We start from the raw sequence: 21,072 nt of genomic DNA, 5'->3' as shown, positions 1-21,072 counted from the left end.
AGCATGTTATTTACTATTTCGTGCCCTTTTTCCACTCATCCACCAGGTCAACAACTACCTACAAGCTTTCAATACTCATCTACAAAGTTTTCACCTGGAAAGTCTTCTCTGTTCTCTCTAGTCCAAAGATGGCTCTCTACCTCTGGACTCCCAAAAAAAAAATCTATGAAAGAACTTCCCACATTTTATTTGAATTAATGGCTCACCCATCTGTTTTCTCCTCAAAATCCAAATTTCTTGGAGGGCAAGAAATTCATGACTCATTCATGATTGTAGTTCCAGTGCCAAGTACAATGCCTGTCAAATGGTAGGTGCCCAATAAATGTTTGTTTAAAAATGGCATAATTTGATTCCCAGTACCCAAAAAATTGGGTTAAGATGATAATAGCATATTTTTTTGTAAATATAGAGCTGTATTAGGTGGTGATAAATCCTACAAGCAGAATACAATATGACTTTACTACTTTTGTATGCATTACAAGTAAATAATATATTTCTTAATTCACTTAAAAGATAGTTTTACAATAGGCTTATTTAAATAGCTTTAAGCTAGCTATTCATCAAAGCAATAGATTTAGGTGTACAAAGGGTCAACTAAATAGGAAGTAAAAATCACCAACAAGAGATGTAAAAAGTAGAACTAGAAAGATGAAGGGAAAGTAATGGGTCAAAAGGCCCGGGTTGTAGTTTCAGTTTTGTCACTAATTTATTGGCGTATAACTGGACTGCTTGATAAAAACTAAAAACAGAAATAATCATGGCTTCCTAACGATATGAGCTGTATAGGCAGTCTCTACAAAATCCATTACCCATGATTTGAATTTATTACAGAATCATCCTGAGACAAAATAGCAATGGCAAAATCTAAAGGACTGCAATTCACAAATATCATTTCACTTGATCCTCCCAAGAATAGTTGGATACAGGTAAGGTAAATCTTACTTAAATGTCCATTTCATAGTCTAAAAGCACCGAGAATGAAATAAAGTAACTAAGGCAAGGTGATACTTCACTGCTTCAAAACCTTGCCCTCTTTCCATGAGACAAGAATGTTTGATGACAAATCCTGATAACTTTCATGACAGGCAATATAGTCCCTTATCTCTTCTGTCCTATATTACTTCAGTATCCTCCTGATGATGTCCCTGTTTCTAATCCCTGCCTATTTCTAACCTATCCTTCAAACTGCAGGCAGAATTATACTTCCGAAACAAATTTGATAATGTCAGCCCCTACTTAATATTGATCATCCCTGGGTATCTGTGGAGGATTAGTTCCAAGACTTCCCTTTCCACAGATAGCAAACTTTGAGGATACTCAAGTCTCATATGTAAAATGGCATAGTAGTTGAATATGATATACACATATCCTCCCATATACATTAAATCATCTTTAGATTACTTATAATGCCTAATGCAAATGTAAATGCTATGTAAATAGTTGTTATACTGTACTACTTAGGGAATAATAAGAAAAAAGTCTGTATATGCATAGCACAGATTCAATTTTTCCTGAATATTTTTGATCTGCAGTTAGTTGAATCCATAGATGTGGAACCCATGGATATGGTGAACCCTCTACACTTTCTAACTGGCCATGTCCAACAGAACCTTTTGGGTTGGAAATACTCTGTATCAGTTGTGTGGTTAAATACAATACCCGCTTAGCCAAATACAGCTAATGAGCATTTAAATTATGTCCAGTGTGACTAAGCTAGCAAATTTTTTATTTTAATTTAATTTTAATTAATCAAAATTGAAATTGAAATAACTACAGGTAGTTATCAGGAATACCAGTGGGAGGGAGAAAGATAAAATAAAAGGGTGTAGGAGGGCGAATGTAGTGAAATATTCTGTACTCATGTATGAAAACGGAAAAAAATGAGACCTGTTGAAACTATTCCAGGAATGGGGGGAGATAAAGGAGAATGATGGTGGGGGTAAATTTAACTATGATATATTGTAAGCACTTTTGGAAATGTCACAATGTATCCCCAGTACAATACTATGATTAAAAAAAAAAAAGAAGTATTAAAAACTGGTAAAATCTAAAAGCAGCAGTTTCCAGGAAAACTTCTTAAAGACTTTTAAGAAAGTTAAACATCTTTTTATATTATATGAAACTCAATGAGTGGTATATAGGGAAGCTAAAACTAAAATGCATTCACTAGTAGACAAAACAACTTAAATTTCAAATAAATGAGCATATTAATGTGATCTATTCAAAAAGGCCAGTTCTTATCTTGAATTCTTAGCCTCTAGAACTGTAAGAAAATAAATTTCTATTGTTTAAGCTACCCAGTACGAGGTACTTTGTTATGGCAACCACAGCAAACAAACATGAGCTTACGCACATGGTTGCTCAGAGTAGGTGAAGAGAGTTCATAACTGGTAAATATTCATGTACTTAAAAAATATGAAAATAGCCAGGTGCTGGCAGCTCACACCTGTAATCCTAGCCACTCAGGAGGCAGAAATCAGGAGGACCATGGTTCAAAGCCAGTCTGGGAAAACAGTTCTCAAGATCCTCTCTCAAAACTACCCAATACAAAAAAGGGCTGGTGGAGTGGCTCAAGTGGCAGAGCACCTGCCTAGCAAGTGCAAAGCCCTGAGTTCAAACCCCAGAACTGCAAAAAAAAAAAGAGAAAATGTAACAATGACCAGTTAGAGTACAAGTTACTCAAGATCAGGCAAAATAGTCTGATAAATAAACCAAAATAAAAGATTCAACTTCTCTTTTCTAGTTTACATTGAAAAAAATAACAGGTTTAAAAGCCTACCCTCATAAAATATCAGTACTTCAGAAACTATATCCTTAAGTTACACTTTACCCACACTAACATCTTTTTTCCCTTTGGCTATAATACAGAAACTTGGTAAGAAGATTAGTGAACATATTAAAATAAAGCCTGCTGCTAAAATTTCTACAAAAAGTTAAGTTTTTATCTTATTCCTCAAAGAACTCTATCCCATAAGTCACTTTTTGTTAGCAAAAGATGCCTACTAAAAAAAGCAAGTAAAAAATTTTAGGATTAAAAAGTATATGTGCTTTGGTTAAAAACCGATATTCAAAGTGATGTGACCCCCATCATGATACTATATAGCAACAGAAATACAATGGAAAAATTTATGAAGTTGTCATCAAGAAAATGGGCTGGAGGCGTAAGTAACTCTAATGGTAGAGCGCCTGTCTACCAAGTCCAAGTCCCTGAGGTCAACCCCCAGTTGTATGGAAAAAAAAGTGAGACTTTGATTCCAAATATATAGCACTGAGCAAATAGTATTTATTCTTATGTTAAAACTTCAGTTTGGTTTGATTGTAGGGTTTAATCATTCATTTCACAAATACTTTCTGAGTGCCTACTACTATAAGACAACATGCCCAGCTATAAGGAAGGCAAAAGATGACTGGACTATACTTGCCTTTTATATGCATAAAATCTTATCTCCTCCACAAGATGCACATGGTAACTACTTGCAGAAAAAAGGTGTTACAGGTGTTCAGGTGAAGAAGAAATTAATACCTTTATGAGCCTATTATATGGAATAGTTTTAGGGGACAGACTGAGCTAAGATTTGAAAAATAGGCAGGATTTGGAGAGAAGGCATTTCAGAAAAGAAGGTATGGCCTAAATGGAGGAAAAGAAATTTTAAAAAAGCACAATATCTGAGGAACAAGAAGAAATTCAGAGCGGTTGGCTGGGTAGGGTACTTATAAAGAAATAGTTAACAATATGGGTAGCAAGCTAGTAAGGTAGAAATTTTTAGGGCCCTGAGTTACAGTGAAGACCAAATAACATAATAATATAAAAAACCTGAAAGTGTATTTACTCAGTAGTTACAAGCCCTACAAGGGAGTCAAGAGAACACAGATGTAGACTAAGACAGTAATTTTAGGACAGGACAGAAAAAGAACAAAACAACAAAAATACCTCCTTTTGTAGGCAACTAAATATGTACCTATTAAAATTACTAAGATCTTAAACAATTAAAAGACCTAATTTTGGTGAAAACAAAGTATAAAGAAAAAATGCTCGCACATAGAAACAGAACTCAAAATTATCTCAAACATATAATACTGCATTTACCACTTAATAAAAATTTTTATGTATATTTCTATTCCATTTTCTACCTTCACTGCCCAGTGACAAACTCCCTTTATCTTTGGCTACTCAGGAACACCGTCAGAGAGAGACCCACCAGTCTGAAATATCATATTTATCAGGGGTTCTTAAGCATGTGGAGAAGTGTCAGGTTGTTCTGAAACTGCAGATAAATGAAGTATGTATGTATACAGTGCATTTTCCCCTAAGGAGAAATTCATGCTTTTATTAGATTCTCAAAAGACTTAATGTTCTAAAACAAAGTCTAGAAACTTACAAACTTTTCTTCCTCTCTACTAATCTTAATAACTAATTTAAAACAATGTGTTAATGGCTTAGAGAATGCTACTTATCAAATCTCTCTGAATGAAGAGTCCTCAGAATTCCTCTTCCAATCCCCACTGCCACTTTCAGACTAAGAACTTTTTTTCTGTTTATTCATATGTGCATACAATGTTTGGGTCATTTCTTCCCCCTACTGCTCACCCCCTCCTTTTCCCCTGCCCCCTTCCTCTCCCTCTCACCCCCTCACTTCCAGGCAGAAACTGTTTTGCCCTTATCTCTAATTTTGTTGAAGAGAGAATATAAACAATAATAAGAAGGACAAGGGGTTTTTACTAGTTGAGATAAGAATAGCTATACAGGAAGATTCCTCGCATTGCTTTCATGTACATATGTGTTACATTCTAAGTTGATTCTTCTCAAACTGACCTTTCTCTAGTTCCTGGTCCCCTTCTCCTATAGGCCTCTGTCGCTTTAAAGTTTCTGCATTAGTTCCTTTGCACTGAGGACATCAAATACTATTATGTTTTTTGGGTTTCTTACCTATCCTCATACCTCCCTTGTGTGCTCTCACCTTATCATGTGACCAAAGTCTAATCCCCTTGCTGTATTTGCCCTTGATCTAATGTCCGCATATGAGGGAGAACATACGATTATTGGTCTTCTGAGCCTGGCTAACCTCGCTCAGAATGATGTTCTCCAGTTCCATCCATTTACTTGAGAATGATAAGATTTCATTCTTCTTCATGGCTGAGTAGAATTCCATTGTGTATAAATACCACATTTTCTTAATCCATTCGTCAGTAGTGGGGCATCTTGGTTATTTCCATAACTTGGCTATTGTGAATAGCGCTGCAATAAACCTGGGTGTGCAAGTGCCTCTGGAGTAACCTGTGTCACATTCTTTTGGGTATATCCCCAGGAATGGGATTGCTGGATCACAGTCCACTCAAGTTTCACCTTTATCTTCAACTTTTATAGCATTCCTGCTATTCTTCATCACCTTGCAGAAGACTACTGCAAGGTGATGAAGAATATGTCTACTTCCCCTACATGATGTTGACCACTTTACTTCCATCTTCCCAATACTAGCAAATACTAAACTCATCATCACTCACAAATTTTCTACTCCTCCTCTTGGATCTATAAGTTCTATGAAAAGATGCAAAATGATGCAAATTTGTCCCATTAAGAATCATGTGAAGCCAGGCATGGTGGCAGACACCTTTAATTCCAGCACTCAGGAGACAGAGGCAGGAGTATGTCCAGTTCATACTGGACTCCATAGCCAGCCTGGGCTCCACAGCGAGACTGTCTCAAAAACCAAAGTTCATGTCAACTTTCAATTGGCCTGTGTTGCACCTGAAATACTACTACTTTTAGCAATAAACTAGGCTCACAAACAACAGATACTATATACAACAGGTCAATGGATTAGAGTGGGGAAACAAAAGAATTAGGGGAAAAAACCTTAAAGATCTGGTAGTCAAATCTTACAAGTTTTCAGAATCTGAGGTCCAAAGAAACAAATGACCTGTCCAAGATAATTAAGGACAGAAATTAAGCTCAGATGTTCATGTGTCCTGGCCCAATGTTCACCCCACTACACCATGCTATCACCTTTGTATGCCAACTGTTTTACCTCATTAACATTTAGATATAAAACTCCTTTAAATTATCTTGTTTCTTTAAAACTGGCTTAATCCTAATTTAATATCCCTTAATAGTATTCAATATCATTCCTTCCTAACTTATTGGAGAAGAATGTTTCAGAGAAACAATAATCAAAAACCTTATGGAAATCAGAATAGACTGCACTTTTAAGTTCTCTGTCACTGTCATATGAAGCTCTGAATTAATTTGGAGTATCTTCCTCTTTTTAAAACTAAACTAGAGCTGGCAGAGTAGCTCATGTGGTAGAGCACTTGCCTAGCAAGCATGAGGCCCTGAGTTCAAACCTCATGCCGCCAAAACACAACAACAACAAAAAAAAAACTAAACTGGAGAGGCAGACTGTAATACCAGCACTCAGGAGGCTGAAGAAGAAGGATCACGAATTCAAAGACAACCTGCAGTATGCAGTAAGACTATGTCTCAAAAAAAAAAAGCTGGCTGCTTCCAAATAGCTTATGTTTTTCTAATGACTGTAATTATTTAGTGATTTGTTCTAGTATCTCTTTTTAACACCAAAGGCAACTAGAATTCAACTCTTGTGTGACTGTTGGTTTACCAATGTTCTTTCTGCTAGATTAGCAGAAAGGGAGTTTCTGATCCTGAATGATACAAAGGCAGTTGTATCTTTACAAAGATACCTATTTAGGCAGGGCACAGTTGCACACACACGTAATCTCAGCTACTTGGGAGGTAGATGGAAAAGGATCCAGAGTTCAAGGCCAGCCTGAGCAAAGTCAGCAAGGTGCTCTCAAAAACAAAATACAAACAAATGGGCTGGGGGTGAGGATGAACTGGTAGAGTGCTTGCCTAGTATGCAGGAGGCCCTGGGTTCAATCCCCAGTACTGAAAAAGCAAAAATACCAATCTAAATTATGATTAATGATATTTACTCTGCCTCTTAAAAGTTATATGTATATATGTATTAAAACATCACATAATACCTTGTAAATATGCACTTCTTTATGTTTTTATGTATCAGTGAAAAATAACCTTAAATTAACAAAATGTTTCTTGTTTTCCCAATGAAGGAATATTCAATGGCCTGAATATTTCAGTCTTCCCAAAATTCCTATGTTGAAACAGAATCACCAATGTGATAGGATTAAGAGGTAGGGCTAATGGGAGGTAATTAGGGCATAAAAATAGAGCCCTCATGAATGAGATTAGAAACAGGCCCCACAGAGCTGCCTTGCCTCTTCCAACAGGTAAGAATACAGCTAAAAGGCACCATCTATGAACCAGTGAGCACACCACCCACCAGACACCAAATCTGCTGGCACCTTCATCTTTGAGGGAAAAGCTTTTGTTGTTTATAAGTCACCCAATTTATGGTATCTTGTTACAGTAGCCCAAATGGACTATCAGTCTAGTAATTCTTTCTTATATGCATAATAAATCCCTCTTCCTTACAACTATTTTTGTATTATAACCTAATGTCCTAAGATACCTTTTATTTAAATAATCATCCTTCAGATACTTTAAATATCAGCAAATCATCTACCACCCTTTTGAGTTCCATGCTAAATAATCTACATCTTTATTTTTTCATGTAAATTCAGTTCTTCGTTCTCATTGAATTTTTGGGTCCCCTTAGTAATCATTGTACTTTCTTAATATGCATCTCATGCTGTGAAACTTAAATGTGAACTAGGATCTCTAAAAAGTGGAGTAGGATTATTACCCTAGCATTGTTGTTAAATTCCCACTTCAGTTAATATGAAGGCCATATATCTTTTAACTTTTATCTACCTGGTTAAGTATCAACTGCCAGTCAGAGGTGGGAGAGTAGTAAGGGAAAACTTACTACTGGAAGAACTTAAAGCTCACATTCACTGTCCATAAGACCAGAGCCAACCAGTGAAAACAAAACAGTTATCTATCCAAAACTACTAAATGAAACACACAAAGTAAGCATACTAAATAAAAGGTATGTCAGACCTCCCTGGGAATATCTCCTACAAACCAAAGAGAAACAAGAAACTGCTTTGCTGCATGAATTAGACCAAAGGGCTTGAGCTAGTGAGAAACATGTGAAGAGTTCCACATCTGGGATGGAAACATTAGAAGCTTCTTGAAACTACTCCCCAGCAACTAGGTTAAAATATACATATATATAGATAGATAGATAGATAGATAGATAGATATGTGGATAACCATCTAAAGTCTCTAGAAAAGGTCCAAGGGCTTATGGCAAATGGAATAACATTTACTGATGAAAATCTATGAGTATTAAATAAGAACTGAGAAAGCCTGTGGTAGATGAACAAGAACACGATCCCTGCCTCTCCTTTCCACTCAATTAGAGATGAGAGCAGAAACCCCTCCTCAAGGTCCTAGTTCAATGGCTATCTTTTTGGGAAAGGCAGAACATCATCATTTCTCACTCTGCCCCCAAGTGTCCCATTGCTAAAGTTAAATTCCTGCCTATTGTGCCCAAGGTAGTGGGCACACATCCCCACTGGAAGAAAAGAGGCTCTCCCTTGGGTGTGGTGCTGCTGAGAATAATGAAGCCCTAATTACCCTGGCCCTGGCACCTAACACCTTGGTTCTACACCAAGAAAAGCAAGCCACTGCTCTCTTCCTAACCCTAGCACTCAGCTCCCCAAGTCAAACTATTACTCAGAAGTATACTGTCCCCACACCCAGCTCCAGACCTGTAACTGGGAGATTCTGCCTGAGGGGAGAAGGTAGCCCAAAGTAGGTAGCTACTAATCTCTTCCCAGAAAAATTGACTTCATCTGCAACTAGGTGTGAAAAAGTTCAAGACTAAAGTTGTTCTTAAAAACAATGGAGGTTGTAGTGAAAGGCAATTGGGAAAAGATCTGTAGACTCTTTGGACCTAGAGGCTAAACTGTAGGTAAATTGGATTGCCCCCAAGAACCAGAAAAATCAAGGAGGAAGGTAACAGGGAGAAGCCCACCTAGAGTCAGGAAAAAATCTCAAACACTGACTTTAGTGACCTTCCCTTCAAAAGAACCTGATTGTGATTGCTTTATTCTGTGTAACAATTTATGCCCCAGGGCAGGTTGAAAACAGTATGATCTGCCAGAATTGGAGCATAGCTGGAAAGAGATAGTGATTCTGCCCCAAACATTATCATCCCAGAGTGACTATAGGCATAGCAAAGCTGTGTCCCCCTGAGAAGCAATATCAGAGGCTTAACAGAGATGTAGGCAGTTATAACGCAGAGAGAGCACTAAAATGATCCATCCAGTCTCCAAATAAATAACCAAATAATAAGCCCCAGGAAGGAGGCGACCAGTACCAGAGTTATTATAATATCTTAAATGTCTAGTTTCAGAAACTAACTGAGACATGGTAAGAAACAGTAAAGTAAGGCCTGGAGGAAAAAAGCAGTCAAGAGAAAATGTCTATGGATTTGACAAGATGTTATATTAAAGAGAACATGCCTTAAACAATCATTATAGCTGGGCATGGTGGTACATACCTGTAATCCCAGCACTCAGGAGGACGAGGCAGGAAGATGGCAAGTTTGAGGCCAGCCTGGGACACTGAGAAACTGTCCGAACAAACAAAAAACAAAAAGTAGTCATTATAATTATGCTCAAAAACTAAAGGAAACCATGTTAAAGACATAAAGGAAGATATGATGGCAATGTCACATTAAAGAACACAAATAAATAGAAAGTGTATTTTAAAAAGAAACAGAAATATTAGAGTTGAGAAGTACAATAACTGAAGAATTCATTTGAACTGCAAAAAAATTAGTGATTTTAGATTAATAGAGATTATGCAATCTGAATAACAGAAAGAAAAAAAAAGAAAAATGACAGAGCCTCATCAAGAATTCAAACAACAGGAAATGTTGGCAAGGATGCGAGAAAAAGGAATCCTCATATACTGTTGGTGGGAATGTAAATTAGTACAACCACTATGGAAAACAGTATGGAGGCTCCTCAAAAAACTAAAAATAGAACTGCCTATGATCCAGCAATTCCACTCCTAGGGACATACCTGAAGGAATGTGAGTCAGGTTACAATAAAGACACCTGCACACTCATGTTTACTGCAGCATTATTCACAATACCTAAGCTATGGAAATAGCCAAGATGCCCCCTACTGATGAGTGGATTAAGAAAATGTGGTATTTATACACAATGGAATTTTATTCGGCCATAAAGAAGAATGATTGCCCCTCAGGGAACATTTGGAAACCTGTGGAGACAATTTTGGTCATCACAGCCTGGGGAGAGGGAGGTATTACTGGCATCTGATGGATAGAGGTCAGGGAGCATGCCGCTAAACATTCTGCAGTACACATGCTAGTTCTACAAAACAAAAAATTTTCTAGCCCAAAATGTGAAGTGCTGAGGTTGAGAAACTTTGCTGTGCATGAATGTTCTCTCACAACCTGTGCAACAAGGCAACCTTAAGAGTTTTACCTAAGAATGTCAAATGGAGTCTGACTTGCTTAAACTGTGTTGAATGGGTCAAAGCAGATATTAAATCTCTAAACTAGAAAAAAAAAAAAGGAAATTTTGTCGTTTGCAGGTAAATGGATGGAACCAGAGAATGTCATCTTAATAGAAGTTAGCCAGGTTCAGAAAGCCAAAGGCCTCATGTTTTCTTCTTTCATATGTAGAATATAGGTCCAATACAAATTCAAGCAAATATTATATATACATAGAAAGATATAGAAACATGTATATCAGTGGGACTGATAGAGATCAAAGGAGGAGGAAAAGAATTAAAGAAGATAGCGAATAATAATGAAGTACATCACATATGTGTAGGAGCAAGACACAAAGAAACAAGCTAAAAACTGTTAAACAACACAGGATGGGGAAAAAGGTAAGAGTACAGTGAAAGGGGGTTACATAGACAAGTACAATGTATGTACAGGTATAATGCCAAGGCAAAAATCCCACTGAACAATGGACAGACAACCTAAACGATGAAGGACAAGAATGACCTCACACTAAGGGGAGGTCACTAAGGGAAGAAGGAAGTAAAGAAGGTGAATATGGTTGATGAACTTTCTATACAAGAATGAATATATGAATTTTTAAACCTGCTGAACTCACCATAATAAGGGGATGAAGGGGCTGGAACCTGCCTGGCAAACATGAAGCCCTGAGTTCAAACCCCATTACCACTAAAAAAACGCAAAAAAGGCGGGGGGGGGGGGCAGCGCTAAGGTAGAGAAAGGAGAAAAATGGAGGGGATGAACCAATTCGGATTACAATACATATATACATGGAAATGTCACAGTGAAACTCCCTGTATAGCTATCTTAAACAAACAAAAATGTCTTTTTTTTTTAATGGAGAACAGGAAGGTAAAACTGGTCCTGCCTAGGGGTTGGTACCAGTGGGAGGGGAGAGAATATAAAGAAAGGGTGCAGAAGGATGAATATGGTGGAAACACTATGTATTCATGTATGAAAATGGAAAAATGAGACCCGGTGAAACTATTCCAGGAATGGAGAGGGGGATAAAGAATGATGGAGGGGGTGAATTCAACTATGATATATTGTAAGCACTTTTGCAAATGTCACAATGTACCCTCAGTACAATAATATACAATTTTTTAAATGAACAGCCTCAAAGCAACATAGAACATTATTAAGCACACCAACATATACATGACAAGTGTACTAGAAGGAGAGAAGAGAGATAAAGTATAAGAAAAACCATTTGATGAAATAATGGCTGAAAACTTCCAAAGACAATTAGTAACATCAACAATGTACACATCCAGGAAGCTCAATTCACTCCAAATAGGAAAAATACAGAGACCCACAGGCACATAACAGTAAAATTACTGAAAGCTAGAAACATGGGGAGACTCTTGAAAGAAAAGATTCCTTCCTAACTAACAAGGAAGCCCCAAGATTCAGAGCAGATTTCTTAGCAGATATAATGAAAGCCAGAAGATAGTAGGTTAAAATATTCAAATATGCTCAAAGAAAAAAATCGCCAAACAAGAATCCTGTATCAACAAGGATATTGCTCAAAACTGAAAGTGAGGGATGAACAATATTGAAGTGCATTCTATCTATGTACAAAGATGGCATAATGAAATCCACTAAAAACTGTTTTAAAAACAGGGGAGTAGGGAGACAGGGAAAAGAAAGAGCAATAGAGAGTTAATCTGATCAAAGTACAATACGTGTGTGTATAAAATACCATAATGAAATCCCTTTGTATAATTAATATACACTAATAAAAAGAATATTTATCAAGCTATACTTGACAATAAAACTTAAAGAGAAAAAAATGAAAGTGAAATAGACATTTCCCAGACAACCAAAAACCAAGACTTTGTTGCTAGAGGAACCACTTCACAGGAAATAACTAAATTCTTAAGGCTGAAAGCAAGTGACCCCAGACTGCAATTCAAACCCACACAAAAACCAAGGAGCATCAAAAAAAGCAATTATGTAAAATAAAACACAGTATAAGTGCATACTTTTTCTGGTTTCTTCTCTGAAATGATTTAAAAGGCAATTATATAAAACAATTATATTATACATGTATGTAATATATTGTTGAAACTATAACATGTAAGAGATATAAAATACTTGCCAATGATATCACAAGGGAGGTGGACAGGAGCGTAGCTGTATTGGGATAAAGAAATGACTGCAGATAGAACTCAAATACATGAGAACAAGTGAAGAGAACAAGAAATGATGTTTCATTTAACAAATCAATAAATATATACTTGCCCTCCTCTCAGCTTATTTAAAAGACAAAATTATATAAATTAATAATTATGATTAAGATGTTGTTGGATTTTAACATTTATAGATGTGTCAAAATAGAATAACAAAAAAGGGAAAGAAACTAGAAGTACATATGAGTAATGTCTCTGCATCTCACTAGAATGAAGCTATAAAATTCTTAGAAAAAATATGGGTTAATCTTCATGGCCTCAATTTGGCAATATATTCTTAGATATAACTCCAAAAGTATGAGCAACAAAAGTAAAAATAAATGCCATTATTTGGCCACCATCTAGTTCAAAGGTGCTGAGGAGAAAATATATTGATGCCTCATTTTCTGCCATTTAAAGAAGTCTATAGTCACAATTCAAAAATCCATTTAATATTAAATAATGTAGTAGAGTGACAGTTGTATAATAAATACTACAATTTAAATCATAGGAAATCCTCCAATTTTAAGAATAATTTTTATGTTTAAAGTGTTTCCCTTGTAATAGTGCTCTAATCATTATTAGGTGAGTATCTTTACAAGTCAACATTTACTTGCGTTCTTGAATGCGAGGTAATAACGGACGCAAATATTCAGAGGTACTATAACCGTTGCTATATTCCTAAGTTAAGGAAAAGCAGTCTTACAGCTTCCGAAGTGACCTGTGCACACACGACACAACTGAATATTCAGATCCAAAGACAGACGTGTTTATATATTAATTTAGAGCGGTCTACGTTTCGGAGAGAAAGATAATTATGGTTTTTGCCTATCTGGTAGAACACCCGTCAAGCCAATTCAATTTGCCACTTGTTTTATAAGTGGCTTGCTGTCGTTTTACCTCAGTGCCCTCCAAGATGCTACTTCCAACTGAGTAAAACCTGAACCATAGTTGCCACCAAATTCCAGTGACTAACTTTGGAAAGCAGCCCCGTCTTCTTTGGATTTAGAAATGTAAAGAGGCTAGGAATGGTGCCTACTCCGTTAACAACAGAAAAACTGCAAATCCTACTAGAGACTCCGGCGCTTCGGGTGCCCGCCGCCCAGAGCCTCCCTCTCGATTCCGCTTTGCCGTCCCCCAAACGTTTTCTTCACCCCTTCTCCAAGTTACTAAGCCCAATTTTCTTCACTTACTGTCGCGCGGAGTTAGCCACGACCATCTTTCTTCTAGGTACTCTCTCTGACCCTAGGTCACGAGGGCAACCTTTTCCCTCTCAGGTCCCCTCGTCCTTCACCCTACTATTCCATGTGAACGGCAACTCACCTGGTAGGTTCGAGGGGTTCCTAAGGTGCCGCACTGATGTGACTTCCACTGTGGACCTGAGCCACAGACAGAGAGAAGAGGCCGGAACCGAACCGCAGAATACCGGCGCTTTTCGAAAGCAGCCGCCGCGGCTGCCCAACGCCAAGAATGTATCGCGAGCAGCGCCATCTTGAGCGAGGAAAGAGGAAGGGAGAGAAGAGGATTGTGGGACACCGGCGGACTGAGCACGGTTACCTTAATCTTCTCTCTCCCCTCCCCCTTGTTTTCCCTGCCGGACACCGGAAATAGCTTGCAGCTGAAGATTCGGATGCTTGGTGTAGCCCCGTTCTGTTTTGGTTTTTTTGTGCACCCGGGGCTGGGCTTTGTTTTTCTTACACAGCCGGGAATATCTTTCTCTCTTTTCCTAGAGTTGCAAGAGAAAATGTAAGTTGCCCAGTTAAATTTGAATTTCAGAAACTAATGAATCATTTCTTGGTATAAGTATGTCCCAAATACTTCATTTGTTAAATCTGGTAACCCTAGCATTTCTGTCTTTCCACTCTTGCCTCCAACTCAGTGCCACACTCCATTCTCTCCATTTTCTCTATGCATGCCTTTCTTTTTTCTTTTCTTGTCTTTCTTTTTTTTGTTTGTTTGTTTGGGTTTTTGTTTTTTTTTTTGCAGTGCTGGGGATCGAACCCATGTCGGTGCATGCTCCCATCTCCACTCTCTGTGTGCACTAAGTTGAGGGTAGATTAAAATACAGACATTAATTTCCACTGGGAGGAGGGTTCGTCAGTGAGATTTCGCACTTTTACTTTGCTGATTGTTCTGTTTCCCAAAATCTTGGGGCAGCTTTCCTTTGTTGCTCTAGGACAGAAAACACATACACCTTTACTCTGCTACTTTGCCTTTTTCTTGTTCTTTCCTTTTGTAAGAGGTGCCTTAACTGCTTTTACTGAAAAGCACTGACTCCTTACGTGGGCCTACAAATTGGCTAAAACAGGAGAAAACCATGGCATCTCCATCTCCATTTTGTACCTGTTGTCCTTTGCTCTGAGTCATTCTTTCCTGCCGCCACTTTGAAATCAAGGAAGGACAGGAATGGTAGATAACATCTTTATGACAAGGGACCAAAACTACTCCTAAGGAACAGGGGAGTCTTGCAGGACAGACAACACCTCCAAATGAGAAAAATTACCTATAATAACGAGGCTGCACCCTGGAGCAGGAGTAATCCTATCCTGGTAACCAACTCACATCCCTCAAGTGATGACAGCAATAACAACTTATCTGGAAGGAACCCTTGAAGAACAATGACTGACATAATGGTCAACCAGGCCTCATACAACCACTGGAACACACCTGTGACTGGGATTGTTTATGCATACCTTCTGTCCCCTACCCTAAATATTTGTCTCTCTCTATTATGTCTAGACAGACTAAAGCTCCTGTCTGTGCCTGGGAGATGGCTGAGTGCTTACTTTGCCTCTTCTCTGGGTCCCTGCCTGTGTAATAAATCTCCTTTCTCTGACTTTCGCTGTGTCTCTTTATTTGACTTATAAGGGTGAGTAGCTGGACCTGACATTTGGAAGCCCAGGAGTTTAGGGCTTTCCAAATGAGAAACATGAATCCAAAACTCATGTTTCACTTCGCTTTCTACAGAGTACCTAACTGAAATACTGCTAGATAGGCTGAGGGATGGTAAAGTAAACAGGTTATGTAGAGAAGTATGTATTTAAAGATGGGTTTGTATTCTTTTGTGAGCACTATTACTAGACAAAATATCACTTTGCAGTTATCTGGGAAACTGAATTTCCAAGTATAAATGTTAACTGAAACCTGGAGACAATAAGGTAGTTGCAATTTTATATTCATTGATGCATTCTCAAACCTTTCACACAAGACAGGCAAGTAATTATGAACTTCTTGTGTAGAGGCACTGTGAAATAACAAATCTGATGAAGAAAGACAAAGAATATGTGCAGCCTATGCAGTTAGCTTTACTTTGTTCAGCAATTCATAATACACTTCAGATTTCAGGGAAGAAGATGTGTGAGCTAATCATTTAAAGTAGAATGGAGTTTCAAATTGAAGGGGTTGATGGGAATCCCATCTAAAGAAGATGGCATGCTAAAAGCAAGAAGGCATAAGAAAACATTTTCAGGTTCAGGAGTCCAGAGAGTATGTGGCAAAGTAGGAGAAGATGAGTCTAGGTGAACAGAGGTCTGACAAGGGCCTTCTATTTCATTCTAAGAAGTTGATGCTTCATACTGCAGCCAGTGAAGGGTTTTAATCAGCAAAGCAAAATGATCAGATTTCTATGCCCATTAAACCACTCTGGCTTAAGTGGGAAGATTGGATTGGTATGCAATAGTTCAGTCATAGAATAAAGGCCTGAACTTGGCAGTGGCAGTAGATCAATTCCAGGGATATTAAGAAGGTAGAATTGGCTGGACGCCAGTGGCTCACACCTATAATCTTAGCTACTCAGGAGACAGGGATCGGGGGGATCATGGTTCAAAACCAGCTCCAGGCAAATAGTTCACCAGACCATATCCAAAAACAAACAAAAAAATACAAAAAAGGGCTAGCAGAGTGGCTCAAGTGGCAAGAGCACCTGTTCAAACACCAGTGCCACCCCCCCCGAAAAAGAAAAAAAACAGGTAGAATTGTTATTTTGATGGAGTATAGAAAGAAGAGATTGAAATGTTTCATTAGTCTGTCATGTTTATCTGGATGTCCTACATATTTGATAAGGATAGTATAAACAATAGCAAATGTGGGAAAAGGCTATGTAAGGTTAATCTTACTTATGAACATAAATGAAAAATAGTAAATCCAATCAGCATTGTGTAAAAACATTATATCTTGACAAGTAGGCTTTTATCCCAGAAGTGCAAAGTTGTCTCAAGGTTACAATTTTTATTTATTTATATTGTATCATTGTTGGGAGTAATTTAACTGTATGTCCCTTACATCAAGGTTACTAATTGTCCCTATGCTGCACAAATTTTAAAGAATAGATATCATATACAAAAATATGAAATTCAGAAAAGTTCTTCAATTAAATTCAACACCCATTTGAGATTTTCAAAATTCTTAGTTAACTAGGAATAGAAAGAATCTTCTCTAATCTGATAAAGGATAGCTCTCTTGCCCAAAATAATGTAGTTCAAGAATTATAAACTGGGCACTGGTGACTCACACCTGTAATCCTAGCTACTCAGTGGGCAGAGATCAGGAGGATCACAGTTCGAAGCCAGCCTAGGTTTTGAGGCCCTGTCTCAAAAATGGGTCTGGCAGGATTGCTCAAGTGGTAAAGCACCTGCCTACCAAATGTGAGGCCATGAGTTCAAACCCTAGTACTGCCAAAAAGAAAAAAGAATTATACCTTTTGATGACACTTCATTAGTGTTCTCCTTGAAGATGAGAATATGCCAAGGATGGCCACTTACGTTACTAGTATTTGAAATTGTATTGGATGGAAGTAATGGTCAATGCAACAAAAAATACAAACTAAAGGAATAAGGATTAAAACAGAAAACAATTATAATTATATAACTTTCTATATAAAAAATAAGAGAATTAAACAAGTTTACTAAATAGATCAACCCAAAATAAACAGTACCCTATAAAAACTATCAAATATTTTATTGTTCAAATTTTCTACACCTTTAACTACTTATTTGTGTGCTTGTTCTATCAGTGTGGATTTGTTGATTTCTCCTTATAATTTGGTCAACTATTGCTCCACATATTAAATTGAATTATGAGAGGCATACAGATTCATGATTGTTACACTTTGGGGGTTGGTAAAATATTATACTTAAGTAATTTCCCTTTTATTTATATTAATACTTTTCTTCATAAAAAAGTAGCTTTTGTCTGATACTAACATTGTCATATCTTTGCATCATGTTTCTTTTTCTGCCCCTTTATTGTTAGCCTTTATGTGTGCTTATGTTTTAGGTATGTGTTTTGTAAGCAAAGTACACCTAGATTTTGCTTTTCTATTTAACATGAGTGTCTCTTCTAGTAGACATCTATGGTTAATTTTATATTTATATGTTAATTATAAACTTATTTGGGCTTGTTTGTATCATGTTATTTTGTATTTTACTTTTGCAATTGTTTTTGTTTGCTTCTTTTCCCCTACTTTTTTGCCTTCAGATAAGTAGATTGTCTTTCTCCAGCTGCTGGTTTAGAAGTTATGTGTGTTACTTACATTATTTCAGTGATTACGCTTAATAATTTTAAAGGGACATATATTACTACATATTTTTCTAACAGAGTCTAAATTTAATTAATATTTCTAGCTTTCCCCCGAAAAAGACAACAGTCTTAGAATTCTCAGCATTGCCCTTCTTTCTTCCATGTTATCGTAATTTCAGTTTTATAAACCTCTTCAAATTTGTTATAATTACCATTTTTCTAGTCAGTACTTCTTTTTTTAATTTTTGATTTTTTTTTTTTTTTGGAGATGGTATCACATGAACTATCTGCTGGGGCTGGCCCAGAATGGCAGTCCTCTTCATCTCAGCTTCCCAAGTATCTAGGATTAAAGGCGTGAGCCACTGGTGCTCAGAGGTACTGTTTTGTTGTTTGTTTCGGGGGACTGGCATTTGAACATAGGGCTTCGTGCTTGCAAAGAAAGTGCTTGTAAAGCAGGTGCTCTAGCACTCAAGCTATACCTCCAGTACATTTTGCTCTGGTTATGTTTTGTAGATGGAGTCTGTGAACTGTTTGCCTGGGCTTGCCTCCAACTTCGATTTTACCAACCTCAGCCTCCCAATAGCTAGGATTACAGACATGAACCACCTGCACCTGGCAATACTTAATTTCCAACATGATTTTCTGATTTATTTGCTCAACATTGCTTGATTATATCATACTTTTTACTTCTACCTTCAACTTCAGTCCTGGAATTCATCCTTTTAGTAGTTCTTCTTTTGAAGTTCTGTATGTAGTAAACTTCGGGTCTTGGGGTACCTGAAAATCTATTTTATCCTCACTTTTGCATAATAGTTCTGCTGAGTATCAAGTTCCTGTGTGATAAATTACTCCTTTAGATTTCCATAGACATAAGTTTTCCTGCTATTATATACTCTGGCTTCTTTTTTTGGTAGTAAGATTCCTTGTATAATTTGTGATTTTTTTTTTTTTTGCTATGATCTCTTCTTTACAGAGAGCTGTCTTCCCTAAGATTTTGCATGTAAAGTGGGTTGTGGAGATGTCATTATGGGAAGGTTTGTTTTGTCTTTGCAGTGCCCCTACAGAATTTACTAGTTTAAGACCAGTTTGTTTGTTTGTTTGCTTGCTTTTCAAGGTGAGTTCTCACTATGTTGCCCATGATGACCTTGAACTCCTGAGCTCAAGCAATCCTTCTGCCTCAGTTCCCAAGAATCTGGAGCTACAGGCACATGCCACCATGTTCAGCTGAAGACCAGTTTTCATTTGTATTTAAGCTTTGGCTTTCCATATCACACTGTAGTATGTGTATGGATCTTGCATGGAGGCCCCACAACTGAGAATGTATTTCCTTCAGTACTAGATCATGCTGACCCTTGACTTAGGCACACAATTCCAGCTCACTGACTACACTCTGAGCTCTGAGTCTTCGGCTTCCCACCCATTTCAACATGACATTAAAACCCAGCCACGTGGGGGTGGAAGAAAGGTTTGACTACAAAGGAACATGAAAGAATTTGGAAACTAATGGAACTATTCCATTTCTTGATTATAATGGTTGTTATACTAATGTATGTATATATATGCTAAAACTTAAAGAACTATACACTGAAAGAATGATGTTACTGTATACCCTAACTTTTAAGAGAAAAGAAAAATATCCCACATTTTTCTACCATCTGTATTTGACTCCTCTATAATCATTGGGCATCAACTCTATTACTGTATTAGCTTTGAGTTTCCTCTTCCTTTCTAACCTCTAGAGAGTCTCTTTGTTCGCTTTCAAGTTCAATTATGCAGTTTTTTTAAACTGTGGGGTTTGCTGTTAGTTTTTTTAAAATCCAACTTGTCTATGTGTTTGGAGTCTTTTTTTTTTTTTGGAGACAGATCTCGCTACGCATGCTGTATAGACAAGGCTGGTCTGGAGCTTATCATGTAGCCCAGGCAGGCCTCAAATTCAAGATTATCCTGCCCCACGTCCCTCGTTCTGGGATCACAGCTGTGTACCACCACTCCCATCTTATTTGGAATCTTTACTGAAGTATTTCTCACATCTTGTGAGTTATCTCTCTTCATTCTATTGCATAACTTTTGACTTGATATTTATACTTTAAGAAAATAAAGCCTAAAAACTAACTCAAAAGAAAAAAAATTAGATGAAGAGCATAAAGATATTTATATCAGTATTATTTGTAAAAGCATCTTGTGAAAACAATCCTAAATATTCCAAAAGCAGTTCAATGAAAAGATCTCAGCAGCAAATACATGAAATCTATGTATGCATGGATTTATGTTGATATATGAGAAGAGTATGTATGAAATAATAGTGACTAAAGCAGAATACAAAACACACACACATACACACACATTTGTTCCCATTAGGATTTCAAGAAAACATAGTACAAAATAAATAGTTGATGTTTTGAAGTTATGTTTATCACCTTTTCTCTCTTTTTGAGAAGAACATTTGTTGAGGACTTACTCCATTTTAAGCACTTTACTGGGTTCTTTATCTTGTACCATCCAATTTAATCCTCTCAAAGACCGTATGAAGAAGATTCTTATTGTCCCCACTTTACAAATAAGGACAAGGAAACTTAGAGCAGGCCCAAGTAACCTGGAAGTGGTAGAGCTGACATCCAAATCCAGAGAGTCTGAATCTAGAGCCCAGGCTCCTTTTCACTATGCCATAGTGTTTTAATCATAGTTGTTTGCATAAAAATAGACTTTTAAAAACTCATGTAAAGTTGTTAGTTATTTTTTAATTTAACAAAAGTTTTGAGATTTTAGTCAATTTGCTTCTTAACTACCAGGGAGAAAAATCTGGTCCGTTTGCATGTCATGAAAAATATCATCTTGTTCTTCTCATATATAGTAATAATACCTGTTAATTATTGAGTGCT

General features: G+C 37.1%; 1 protein-coding gene and 1 long non-coding RNA gene across 3 annotated transcripts in view; one reads left to right on the top strand and one right to left on the bottom strand.

Annotated features, from left to right (window-relative positions):
* Window positions 1–14,199, bottom strand: part of Abcb7 (ATP binding cassette subfamily B member 7) — a 107,543-nt gene extending 93,344 nt beyond the window's left edge. Inside the window, exon 1 of one of the 2 annotated variants that reach the window (XM_074063789.1) lies at window positions 14,000–14,199. In XM_074063789.1, the coding sequence (XP_073919890.1) occupies window positions 14,000–14,167 (168 nt within the window). In that variant the 5' untranslated portion in view covers window positions 14,168–14,199. Of the gene's footprint in view, window positions 1–13,869; window positions 13,916–13,999 lie in introns of those variants that run through there. The other variant, XM_020161353.2, reaches the window with a different exon arrangement.
* A 34-nt stretch (window positions 14,200–14,233) lies between these two features.
* On the top strand, window positions 14,234–19,930 carry LOC141419855 (uncharacterized). Its single transcript, XR_012444563.1, has 3 exons — window positions 14,234–14,422; window positions 18,462–18,568; window positions 19,308–19,930. It is a non-coding gene; the product is annotated as an uncharacterized lncRNA (long non-coding RNA).
* Window positions 19,931–21,072: the final 1,142 nt, after the last annotated feature.

This window comes from Castor canadensis, chromosome X, assembly GCF_047511655.1.
Source record: "Castor canadensis chromosome X, mCasCan1.hap1v2, whole genome shotgun sequence".
In the NCBI taxonomy this organism is placed as follows: Eukaryota; Metazoa; Chordata; class Mammalia; order Rodentia; family Castoridae; genus Castor; species Castor canadensis.
The sequence above is the reverse complement of the archived record's forward strand: the minus strand, read 5'-3'. Positions and strand labels throughout refer to the sequence as shown.